Genomic DNA, 14,065 nt, shown 5'->3' with positions numbered 1-14,065 from the left:
ATCAGTGTAAATAGCAGTGCTGTATATGCGGTGGTTAACCTTTAGTTATCCTGCTGTGGCAGAATGCAGTGCAAGTTGACCACTGGTAGGGTGCTACCTCCACTACCAACGTGTCACAACACAGGTAAACCCTAAGCAACTACTTTACCCTCTTGAGAAAATCCGGCCCCCCCCTATGACCACTATGGCTCTCCTCTTTGTGCTGGCCAATGAGCAGTCCTGCTGTAATACTTGTGGGCTACCTGCTGCTCCTGGGCTATAACCAGCTGACACTGCTACTCCCCTGCTCTGACTGGCTTCTCCTTGTATGCAGTGTAAGGGGCTATCGTACTTACAACTGTTATCACTTCCGAAGTGTAGTCTTTAACCAGGCAGCCACTGCAGGGATTAGCCCATATAACAGTTTGTATGCTTATGGAATGCTGCCAAGCCCCTCCTCTGCTGCTACATATGGCTCCACTGATGCTGCACTGCCCCACTGCTGCTCCCTGTCAGCTTACCACTCTCCCTCTCTCCTGTTCTCTGTCTCCTCACATAGCCCGGCATGTCCCCTCTCCACCAACCCAGCTCCATAGCTGTGCTGAGGCGACAGCTGACCTCTTGATGCAGCCGCTGCTGCTTCACATCTATGCTTGCAGACATGCCCCTCTTTGGGACCACAGCCTCTCAACAGCAGGGGTGTGTCGCAACCCCACCCGCTTACAGCCTCCGGCTGCCATCAGTCGCTCTTCGCAACTCTGCCGATGGGACCACCCTGAAGCTCCATTGCCGTGACCTTCACCCTCCTGTCATCGGTAAGCTTGACCACCACCGCTGATGCCTCCTCTTTGGCTCCACCCCCCTGCGCCCGGCAACCTACTACGGCTCCGCTGCCCAGGCCACAGGGAGGTGGGCACCCGAGGAGGAGAACTCCAGACTCACTGTCAGCTGCTGCTAAAAGCTGTTATATCACCTCCCTCTAACCGGACCCTCTTTTTCCTGACAGGAACCAATTCACTCCTACATGTATCACTCCGCTTATGTTAAACAGGGGCCATCTGACAGCAGCTTCTGCCTGCCAGTTACGGCACTTTCTTGTATAGTGCACACTACTTAAACATATACATAAACATGTACAGTAGGAATTTAATGTACCTTGATATCTCCACACATATATACCTTAATTATTTAAGCAATTACAGACTTAAATTACCTCAGAATGCTATGAAATGTATATGTCAAAAGTATACATATAAATGGTTTTTCTTTAACCCTAAACCAGGGTTACACACATGAGTGCCGGGCAGCAGGTCACGATGATATGCAGGCAGATAGGCAGGATGGTTAGCAAGCGGGCGGATGATCAGCGGGATGGATTGTGGGACCCAGGACTCCAGTCCTGCCAGTCTTCCCCTGACGGCGGCCCTGGCAAGTCTGGCAGAGTCTGCTGTGCTGAGGTGGCATTGAAGCTGGCTTGACGTTATGGGGCTGGGTAGCGGGCCGTGGATGATGACCCTCCTTCCCTCCATCCTATACACACAGTCTGTGACAGTCAGTGCACTGCAGACTGCAGCAGGACTCTGGGTAAGTGGGCGTCATGACATCATGCCGTACTTGCGCACTGCTTCTCCGGGAGATTTTTGACCGGACAGAATTTTTTAGGGCAAAGGGGCCTGTCCACGGGCCCCTTGGGACCCACCGGGGGCCCTAGGCGACCTCCTAGGTTGCCTTATGGGAAATCCGGCCCTGGGTTCTCCCAATTGTGTAGTTGCAAGGATGAGGGTGATTGTACACCCTAAGTGCCCCATTCCTTGGCTCTTCTGCAATGCAGGATGAGATTGATCACACATTAAAGTTCTTGCAGACTGATCCATGGCGATGTGGTCAATATACATGGGGACTAGTTGGACCATAGAGAAAGTTTAAGAGCTGTAAACTGAAAATCTTTACTAAAACCCACAAACCTTTGTACACACTCGTAATCCTTGTCAGTCAAAATATTGTGTGTTCAATGTGTGTTCTATAATATGCCTACTTAGTGAATAGGCACTCCGCAGGCACCACAGATATAGCACAAGGAATTACATCACAGCATTTGATTTTGTGAATTTATTACAGTATTTTCTCAATCATAACTTACTAAATCTAGCTCCAAGTTCTGTGTCTTTATAAATTCTTTCAGTAGTCTTATGCACCACCTAATATTTTATTACATTATGTGCCTCTGTAAAGTACTCTTGTGTATTACATAATATTATATCACATTCTTTGTCTTTATAAACTCTTACTTTACTCTTATGGATTACATAATACCATATTACATTCTGTGCCTCTATAAACGCTTACAGTGCTCTTGTTTATTACATAATATTATATTACATTATTTGCCTTTATAAACTCTTACAGTACTCTTATGTATTACATAACAGTATATTAATATTACAATATGTCTCTATAACCACTAACAGTACTCTCATGTATTACATAATATTGCATTACATACTGTGCCTCTATAAACTCTTACAGTACTCTCTCGTATTACATTACATTCTGTGCCTCTATAAACTCTTATAGTATTCTCTCATTTTACATAATATTACATTACATTCTGTGCCTCTATGAACTCTTACACTACCCTCTCTTGTATTACATAATATTACATTACATTCTGTTCCTCTATGAACATTCTGTGCCTCTATAAACTCTTACAGTACTCTCTCATATTACATTACATTCCGTGCCTCTATATCTTACAGTACTCTCTCGTATGACATAATATTACATTACATTCTGTGCCTCTATAAACTCTTACAGTATTCTCTCGTATTACATAATATTACATTACATTCTGTGCCTCTATGAACTCTTACAGTACCCTCTCTTGTATTACATAATATTACATTACATTCTGTTCCTCTATGAACATTCTGTGCCTCTATAAACTCTTACAGTACTCTCTCGTATTACGTTACATTCCGTGCCTCTATAAACTCTTACAGTACTCTCGTATGACATAATATTACATTACATTCTGTGCCTCAATAAACTCTTACAATACCCTCTCGTAGTACATAATATTACATTACATTCTGTGCCTCTATGCACATTATGTGCCTCTATAAACTCTTACAGTACTCTCTCGTATTACATAATATTACATTACATTCTGTGCCTCAATAAACTCTTACAATACCCTCTCGTAGTACATAATATTACATTACAATATGTGCCTCTATGAACATTCTGTGCTTCTATAAACTCTTACAGTACTCTCTCGTATTACATTACATTCTGTTCCTCTATAAACTGTTACAGTACTCTCTTGTATGACATAATATTACATTATGTGCCTCTATAAACTCTTACAGTATTCTCTCGTATTACATAATATTACATTACATTCTGTGCCTCTATGAACTCTTACAGTACCCTCTCTTGTATTACATAATATTACATTACATTATGTGCCTCTATAAACTCTTACAGTACTCTCTCATATGACATAATATTACATTACATTCTGTGCCTCTATAAACACTTACAGTACTCTCTTGTATTACATTACATTCTGTGCCTCTATAAACTCTTACAGTACTCTCTTGTATTACATAATATTACATTCCAATATGTGCCTCTATAAACTCTTACAGTACTCTCTTGTATTACATAATATTACATTGCAGTCTGTTCCTATATAAACTCTTACAGTACTCTCTCGTATGACATAATATTACATTACTTTCTTACGTATTACAGACACACCTTGCTTGGAACAAAGGCCATCCAGTCAACTTCACAATCTTCTTAGAGGACAATGTGATCAATTCCTCCAGAGTATGGAATGCCTGTGTGACCATCTTACCAGGTCAGGTATGGACTGTGTGATTGTTAAAGATTTTTTATTTTTTAAAGAAACCATTGTAATTTCAAGGCTTACATCAGAAGTGTAACTACATGTAGTTCAGCTCCTGACATGGAAGGGTGGACGGATATCATATGCTGCACAGCTACCCTGTTTTCATGCTCACATAGCCTGACATGATTATGTGTGAGGACACCACAGGCAATCACATGCCATCTTCTATAACAGCTTCTTCTCCAGCTTTTTATGTTTTCTTTTCTATCATCAACAATTTGACCAGCCACCACAGAGGGACCTGGCCAACCATTAGAGATGGCATGCAAATAACAATGCCCCTTTATAAAGGAGGGAATAGGATTTTGTCAGAACCACCTACTTTGATTGGCAGGAGGGCTAATCTTGGTGTAGTTTCTATAGAAACACACCAAGCACCCAACTCAACCATGTTCCTTCTTTACCAAGTTACACTCCCCTAGAGGAGGGGGTGAGGCCCTCAAGCAGTGGAGCCCACCCGGGATTTCCCCTGTACATCTGTGGGCCAATCCAACCCTGGTTTACACACCTATTACACACATGTACAGTACTTTATAAGCTTTATATTCCAAGTCACTTATTATGTATTACAAAGTAAAGAAGAACATTCATGTTGTAATTATTTGTCCGGAGTTTTTCACATCAGCTTGTCTCCAGGTCTTCCAGTTGGTATTGCAGCGAGTAGCTTAAGACACTTCTCTATGTGTAACACTAGCTTTTTAAAAAAAAAAATCCTTTCTTTCAATTTCCATCTGTCAAAGCTACAAAAATACAGATGTAAATATATATGTAATTAACCCTTTGACCCTAAAATGAAGAATGCAAACCTAATTTTTAACACTGGGACGTGAAATTTACTACATAAGAAAACAAGATAGTGTGAGATTTTCCCCCATAAATACATGAACTTCAGTGGTGTCATGTTGTCTGTATGCTTTGGAGTAGTGTGGAGGCTATAAATCTCCAAAATACACAAAATAATCTATGTTAATGAGTTTTCATAGACAAAATTCTAACATCAAGACAAAGATTTATATTTACAAAGCATCAGCTTTGATTGTTCCTCCTGAGGAACAACCTTCAGCCCAGGGCTGTTCCCCGCATCCTTGTGACGGTGGATGCGGGGTTAATAGTAATAAAATATCATAATGTTTGTTACAGGCAGACTACAAGTCCCAGGCAGCCTGCCCTGGCATGACGGCACTTGTGGAACAACAAGTGCCAGCATACACAGACTGGCACCTGTAGTCCGCCTGTAAAGAAAATATTAATATAACCACAGACAAACATACTGAGTTTTGTAATCTTTTATTACAAAATAAACTCCTGCATATCTCATATAAACCAATTGCATACCTACCAAATTGTTGGATGGGCTCCTCCATGTAGGCATCTAATGGTCTTGGTTCTTCTACCAAACTAGCTTGTCTCAGACAGGTCTATTGTTTGGGTAATGATTGCCGTCGCTTTACAGTAGATTTTTTTACTTCTATTTGCCGTCGATCTTGACCTGAAAGGTCAAAACCGACAGACTTTAGAGCAGACAAAAGCAACAGACATCGACATCAGGTTTCAATTGAAGCTGAAACCCGACAGATGGTATTTTTTTTTGCAACACGCCATCGATGACCGTCAGTCTCCATCAACTTTGGTTTAGAACCAAAACGATCCTTAGTAAATTTACCCTTGTCATTTATCTAGCACAATCTTTGAATTGACAGAAGCTGATTGGTTGCTTTGGGCAACTAGTCTTTATCTCTTTTCGAGGCTTGATACATCTCCCCCATTGAGAAATGGGATTAGTGGAAAACCACAGACTACAGTATATCCAGATTGTTGTCAACTACAGGTTTGTTGATCTGATATTACTAATTCTACATTTTGAGGAGAGAGGAATTTTCCTTGATGAGAAACCAAATTCAACTCAATGGTGCCACATGACTAATAGTTGTTGAAATTGTGATAATGAGTTTCGGGTAGTAATTCATATTATGTAACTCATGTTACAGATCCAGCACATTATGGATGTCAGGAATCTTCAGGTGTGTGGATCCATGGAAAAAACATCAAACTTATTTCATGAGATTGTGGATGTGAAGTGGGATGACAAAAATATTGCGCAAAGTCTGCTGTACAAGGTAAAATACATTAATTCATTGTACAAGATAAATATATTAAACAACTGAATTAATTCATGTACATTGCTTGATGTAGTTTAAATATCCCCTGTTTTCCTTTTTCCATGTACAGTGGGATATTAACATAAAATATGAAAATATTGAAAGATCATTTTCCAATGCGTTTAACATTTGCCATGTTCATATCACATTACAATAGAAAATAAAATTTCTCTCAAATGTTTAAAGTATATTTAACTTCACAGTTTAAGATAGTAACAATATCAGAATGTGTTAATTTGGTGCCCTTTAACTAAACCAATACTAAACATTGTAAGTGATTTTGCTATAATTCCCTTACATTTTATCTTGTTGATGATTAATGAATGCTGATGGAATGGAGACATGTAGGTCATGTGAGGGAATGGAGACATGTGGAGCATGTGGGTGAATGGAGACATGTGAAGCATGTGAGGGAATAGAGATATGTGATGCAAGTGAGGAAATTGAGACATGTGGAATAAGTGAGGGAATGGAGACATGTCGAGAAAGTGAGGGAAGAGAAACATGTTGAGAAAGTGAGGGAATAGAGAGATGTGAAGCAAGTGAGGGAATGGAGACATGTCGAGAAAGTGAGGGAATAGAGACATGTGAAGCAAGTGAGGGAATGGAGACATGTGGAGAAAGTGAGGGAAGAGAAACATGGAGAAAGTGAGGGAATGGAGACATGTGGAGAAAGTGAGGGAAGAGAAACATGGAGAAAGCGAGGGAAAGAAGACCTGTGGAGCAAGTAAGGGAATGGGGATATGTGCAGCAAGTAAGGGAATGGAGACATGTAGAGCAAGTAAGGGAATGGAGGAATGTGGACTAAATGAGGGTAGGGAGACATGTGGAGCAAGTAAGTGAATGGAGACATGTGGAGCAAGTAAGGGAATTGAGACATGTGGAGCAAGTAAGGGAATGGAGACATGTGGATCAAGTAAAGGAATGGAGACATGTGGAGCAAGTAAGGGAATGGAGACATGTGGAGCAAGTAAGGGAATGGAGACATGTGTAGAAAGTGAGGGAATGGAAACATGGAGAAAGCAACAGAATGGAGACCTGTGGAGCAAGTGAGGGGATTGAGATAAGTAGAGCAGATGAGGGAATAAAAACACGTGTAGCAAGTGAGGCCATGGAGACGTGTGAAGCAAGTGAGAGAATGGAGACATGTGAAGCAAGTGAGAGAATAGAGACATGTGAAGCAAGTGGGGGAATGGAGAGATGGAGAAAGTGAGGGAATAGAGACATGTGAAGCAAGTGAGGGAATGGAGACATGGAGAAAGTGAGGGATTAGAGACATGTGAAGCAAGTGAGGAAATGGAGACGTGGTGCAAGTAAGGGAATGGTGACATGTGGAGCAAATGAGGGAATGGTTACATGTGGAGCAAATGAGGGAATGGAGACATGTGGAGAGAGTGAGGGAATGGAAACATGGAGACAGTGAGCGAAAGAAGACCTGTGGAGCAAGTAAGGGAATGGAGATGTGGAGCAAGTGAGGGAATGGAGACATGTGGAGAAAGTGAGGGTAGGGAGACATGTGAAGCAAGTGAGTGAATGGAGACATGTAGAGCAAATGAGGGAATGGAAACATATGGAGCAAGTGAGGCAATGGAGACATGTGGAGAAAGTGAGGGAATTGAGACATCTGGAGCAAGTGAGCTAATGGGGACATGTGAAGCAAGTAAGGGAAGGGAACCATGAAGAAAGTAAGGGAATGGGGACATGGAGAGAGTGAGGGAATGGAGATATGGAGAAAGTGAGGGAATTTCACAGCAATTATAATAAATGAACAAAGTTGAATCTTATACTTTAAAGCTTATGGAACCTTGTATGTAAATATGTATTGTGTAAGTATGTGGGGTTTGATAGAAAGACGCTAGTTAACTTGGGGCAGATGCGTGCGCATGGGGCTTATAAACAGCATTTTCATACAGGGTCTTAGGCATTCGCTAATGTGCGACTAGTTAACAGCGCAATTGTGCATATTTATGTGTGTATGAGAAATAGTGAAAAGATGCAATCGAATGATGCTAATAGTAACATCGCCATATGTACTTAAGTGTGAGTTTACCTAAAATGGCGCTGGGCGGCCATTCGCAAAATGGCATCTTGCGATCTCATTTTCAAGATGGCATCTCGCGGCCAGTCGCAAGATGGCGTCGTTACGATCTAATTTTAAGCTGATCTTGTCTCAGCCAATTATCCAGCTTCGACACTGTAATATTAGCTTTATATTGGTTGTTAGTAGATCTACCCTCTAAGATTGGAAAATGTACAGAATTTATGGTCTTTTTTATTATTTATTCAATTTAAAATTATTGTTAACTTAGGTGTAGATTTATTAATTTGTGGTTTGTCAAAGTCGACGATCATTTTTAACAGCAACAGGAACAATTTATTCCTGTTGCTGTTTTAAAACTATTGCTCAAAACCAACAATGATCGTCAGCGTTGATAGACCAATGTTTAGTAAATCTACCACTTAGTCAATAATTTTATTCCAAAATGTACTGATTTGGCTATAGGTCCACAGGTTATAGTACAAGTTTACATTTTGGATATACTATACTGTAGGAATGACTTAACCTTTGATGTAAATATGTTGACTTTGGGTTATACAAGGTGTGGCTATTAAATAATGAAACTGATGCTATAATTTATGTTTAACCATATTAAGTACAATTTAACTCCATTTCCCTTCTATGTACTCCTCTTCAGCATCCACACACCGCTGCATACTTATTTTCCATTGGTCAAAGCCGTGCTATAGCCCATTATCTGTCAGCTGTCTCAACAGCTCCATCGTTTTCTTCTTAACCTCAGTAACTGAAGCAAAATGGGTTCCCTTGAGCACGGATTTGACTTTAGGGAAAAAAAAGATGTCACATGGTACTAGGTCTGGCGAGTATGGAGGGCAGCACTGCAACTTTTTTCTCTGCCAAAAACTGCTTAACAGAGAGGGAGCTATGTGGGCTGGTGCGTTTTCCTGATGTAGGATGAAACCATTTTTCCACAACTCTCGCCTCTTTCTTCTGATTCTTTCCCGCAAAGTTACTAGAACATTTTTGTAGTAATGTTGATGTACTGTTGCGCCTTCTAATACCCAGACTTCCAAAATAACACCCTTGATATCAAAGAAAACAATTAACATGGTTTTCAATTTGGATTAGTCATGCTTTCTTAATTCTTGGTGACAATAGTGTTTTCCAGTGCATGAATTGGCATTTTGTCTGAGGATCGTACTGGAAGATTCATGCAAAATTTGCCTAACAGTTTTTGTCGACGTTTACCATTTTTGCTATCATTCGGTTGCTGAGTCGACGGTCATTTCGAACAGATTTCTAAATTTTTTCCACATTTTCATTTGTTTTTGATGGGCAAGGCCTTCCAGGACGTTCATCATCTTCGACGTCCTCACGACTGTCACTAAATCTTTTGTGCCTCTCAAACACACATGTCAAACACATAAGTGACATACAATCTGCCTTGTGCTTATTATAAGGTCAGATTTGATGACAAATTTTAAGTTACCTCGTTGCTCTACTTACACAACTCTACTTGTACAAGTAAAACACAATGTCTTCGAATGCTGTGTGACAGCAAACTATCTGTGCGAGAGGGATGAAACTTGCAAAACCGTTTTGGGGTAGTCCAAGGTCAATGTTCCCCCACTCCCTTTTATTGCATTCTAAGAAGTGATTAGCAAAATGTTCCTTCCTGATTCAGAAGTCAGTCTGAAATACAATGATTTTTTTTTCTTTTACAGGTATTTAGAAAAATGGTGGCAAAACTAAGAGCTGTAGCTAGACATTTCAACGCCCTGAGTGAGAGAGAGGACTGGTTCTCCCCCCTCTATCCCCACCCCACCCTTTCTCCTGACCTAGAATAAAAATATAGCACCATATATATATATATATATATGTATATATATATATAAATATATACCCGCACCGACCCCTTCTTATACTATTATATCCAGTCAGGGCCACCAAGGGGGCCCCGGGTGTCAGCGGTGTTGATTTGGTGCCAACCCACCAGCTAATTACAGCTGGCGCACCGGTAGGCAGAAACATGGAGAGGCAGCGCCGCTGGTCACGAGGCAATCAGAGCAGTGGCAGGTCCAGATTGGCTGCCGGTCCGTGAGCTCCAATTGGCTGGCAGGTGTCAGGGGGCGGAGTTATGCTCCGTGTCCCAGGACGTTGGGAAAATGAATAATAATAATTTTGGGTATGTTCTTCCATCGATGGAGGGAGACCATCCGGTTCTCCCCCATCGATGGGAAAAACATTCGACATCGGCCATAAACCATCGATGGTCAATGGCAATCCCTACCTCTCCCCCTTGACAGCTGATGCAGCAGCACTGACTGTGTTGCTGCATGCAGTCTGTCGAACAGCCACGGCTCCAGAGCCTCTACTTGGGAACAGGTGCCGCTGGACACCTGTTCTCGGCAGGGTCACATCGACCCTGTGTGGGGGTCCCTCTGTGTGTAGGGGCCCGGGACGACCACCCCCCTTAATCCGGCCCTGTGCACTGGGTTCACACAAGTAATTTTCCTTAGATTTTCAAGTATTGCTGTACATTGGTACATTGGTGGTACGGTGATAAATGTGTTCATTGTGCCACATATCAGTATTAGTAAATACTTTATATTTCTTTCTTGATGTGGGTCTATTAGGATTGTCCTGAGTACGGGATTTAGGTGACCTACCACATGTCTGATTGATTGTTAGGGGAAAATGTCTGGCCGATGTTTTAAAGTGGCAATAAATTTAAAGGTAAAATAAGGTTTTGGCTTTTAAATTATTAACATATCGTCCAGATTCGCTGGAATTACGCTGTTGCCTGCATCTTGCAGACTATTACATTTCCCCCATAGTGTCAGTATTTGTCAGGGTGTAGCCTCACACTCTGTAGGGTTAACTCTTCAGATTCTGAGTCAGACTTGGCATATGATTTGCTTTCATTAATTTCCTTACACCACACGTTTTTTGTACTGCTGGTAATAATCTGTAACTGTTCTATATATACCAATGTATGCTGTGTGTTTGAGGTCTTAGCTTTTGTATATGCACTGCAGTTGTTTTATATTTTGCAATGTTTCTCTGTGGTTATAATGCTTTGACCACTTATCACTAGTTGGCTTTTTGTTTTCATTACCTAATTCACAAGAACCTTTTATGAGGAAGTTTAGAAGACTGTGTGGTAATTCATAGGAAGTTCAGTTTTATTCTATAAAAAGATAATTTCCCTGCCAGAAAAAAACAATAGCTCCTGGTGATACAGTTAACCTCAGTAAGCAAACAGCCAAAACTAACAAGGGCAGTGTGACATCCTACTCTACTGGATTCAGTACTGTAGAACAAATTCTTTGATGGTTTCATGCTAATAAGGACTGACCTAATATGTCCTGGATTCTATCCAAACTCTTAGAAGCATGTTGTGCCTCCAGCTCATGCATGAAGTCCACGTACAGTAGTGCATCTTTGTGAATGTGTCTAAGACAACCTGGACAAGCTCAGGCCATGTTTTTACTGTACATACATATGAAGCACAGGGACTTTAGAACAGCTTTCAATGCAATAAATTATAAAGAGCATTCAAAACTGTTTTCCTAAAACCATCCTAACATTACAATTTTTTAAAAGGTAAACTGGCCACAGACTGCACGGCAATGCAGCCGATATGGATGAGGGAAAGAACGACAGCCCAATATAATCAGAGTACCGCCATGCACTACATAATGTATGGTGATGATCTTCATTCACTGCCTGGGGACGGCTGTACGATGGTCAGGTGGATCAGACAGATTTGATAACTAGATTAAATGATCCAGACTATTAGACAGCCATTAGCTTGTGGACGATTCTTCTTCAGGGCCATACACTGAACAATAAAAGAACAGAACAGTTGTTTCATCGGTTGATCTAGATGATTGTTGTTCAGTTTAGGGCCAGCTTAAGAATTCACTCCGCACAGTTCAGGGCCTTATGGTGGGTACACACTGGGCGATATTACTGAGCGACTGCACTATTACGACATCGTAATCGTGCAGTCGCTCAGTAATCGTGCACAAATCGTGCACTTTTATGTCGGAAACGACCAGCGATGCGCACTCCCGCTGGTCGTTTCCGACATTGTCCATCGCCTAAACATGCAGCACAATCTGTCGATAACAACAGATTGGCATGTTCAGGAATGATGGACAGTGGCTGCACTGAACGACTGATCATTAAGTGCAGACACTACAGGGGATCAGGAACAACAGTACGATTACGATGTCGTAATCGTACTGTCTTTCCTGATCGCCCAGTGTGTATGCAGCTTAAGTGGGGATTGAACCTAACCAAACACTTTAGTCCTGTAATTCAGTAATACTAACCATTACACCATCCCTACTGCCCAAACCAAACCAATAATTGATAAATAGGTCAGGAATGTTCAATTGATCTGCAGAATTGATGTTGCTCTCAGTAACATCTTTTATGTATTAATTCATTTATTTATTACTAATAAAACAGGGGCATATCTATACTGGGTGCAGGATGTGCAGTGCACATGGGCCCCTGGATCCAGGGGGGCCCTCACCGTACACCCTATACCCATATTATCTAAAATTGACCTCTACGAGGTCCCGCATCGGGTGTCTCAGCGCTGCTCAAAACGCCGGAAAATGGCGGGCCATGCACACGTGCCCCCTCCTCTCTTAAGACGCCCCTGTATTAAAACTGTGAAACATGATATCAGTTTAGTTCGGACCAATTTGGCTCAAATGATTTTTAGGCTTTTCACGAAGATACATGGGGCTGGGAGGAGACACACAGAACATAAGAGTGAAAGATAGATATCTGTATATGTATGTAAGACATACCTTGTTTTGGTGCAAATATGGTCTAATGTTATTATGATGATTTTATGAATTTCAGAAGGTTGGTGCTGCTTAGAGATCCTTTGTGTAAAGACAGTTGACAAGCACAGCTCTGTCTTATAGAACGGATTTTACAGGGTCTCCCTAAATTGTATGTTTGGTTTATATATACAGAGCAAATCAGGGGCAGTTTAAGAAAGGAAATGCCCCATGTGGTCCCCACTTTACCAGCGCATTCTCCTAGTATACTCTGGCCCTGTGCCAGGGTCTAAGACGCATGTGCAGATCTTCGGGAACATTTTTCTACTGCACATGGGCAGATCCAAGGTACCGACAGCAGCAGAATTGGCGGAGTGGTAAGTATTGTGGTCTATAGGTGCAGGGTGAGTGGTGTGGGTCTCCCTAGACCGCGCACACTGCAAGCATTAAAGATATGCTCGTGTAGCAAGTACAGGATACAACAGATATGCTGTTTTCTGGTTGTTTTGGCTCAGCTTACAGTAAACCATGTTATTGAACTAATGTAAATATGTATTATACAATTAGCCTATACATACTTACATAGGCTTGCCAATGTATCATCCCTTTTACTCGGGATACATATGACTTAATAAGAGAAAAGGAAAGAAAGGCAGTATTGTGGTGCACAGATCGAGAGTAAATCAATCTTAAAAATTAACCTTTATTAGGTATTCATTAACATTGTATCCCTTTAGTAAAATTAATAAACTGGCGAAGTATTAAACAAATTGTTGAAAGAAATGAAAAAATTAATAAATAAAATTTAAAAGAAGCACTTGAGGTCTCACCTGTATTTGAATGGACTTCCTATAGATGTCAGTTAATGACAAGATTATTAAACAGATAACGATTCTGGTTACTTTATAGGGAGGAGAATCCCTGTTTATTACCATCAATAAGTAACAAAATGATATGAATACAGAGTAGAAAAATTTGTTTAATAATCTTGTCATTAACTGACATCTATAGGAAGTCCATTCAAATACAGGTGAGACCTCAAGTGCTTCTTTTTAATTTTATTTATTAATTTTTTTCAACAATTTGTATAATACTTCGCCAGTTCATTCATTTTACTATAGGGATACAATTTTAATGAATTCCTAATAAAGGTTAATTTTTAAGATTGATTTACTCTCGATCTGTG

The 14,065-nt window shown here is 40.8% G+C and overlaps 1 protein-coding gene across 1 annotated transcript in view; it reads left to right on the top strand.

The window, feature by feature from the left end:
• The window catches only part of APOLTP (apolipoprotein lipid transfer particle homolog), a 345,964-nt gene that overhangs the window by 250,176 nt on the left and 81,723 nt on the right, over window positions 1–14,065 (top strand). The window contains exons 45-46 of the mRNA XM_088466926.1: window positions 3,736–3,849; window positions 5,884–6,012. Coding sequence (XP_088323052.1) covers window positions 3,736–3,849; window positions 5,884–6,012 — 243 coding nt within the window. The remainder of the gene's footprint in view (window positions 1–3,735; window positions 3,850–5,883; window positions 6,013–14,065) is intronic.

Source organism: Taudactylus pleione, unplaced genomic scaffold (genome assembly GCF_031769625.1).
Source record: "Taudactylus pleione unplaced genomic scaffold, aTauple2 ptg000066l, whole genome shotgun sequence".
Lineage (NCBI taxonomy): Eukaryota > Metazoa > Chordata > Amphibia > Anura > Myobatrachidae > Taudactylus > Taudactylus pleione.
Note: the sequence above shows the minus strand (reverse complement) of the source record. Positions and strands in the feature narration are given on the sequence as shown.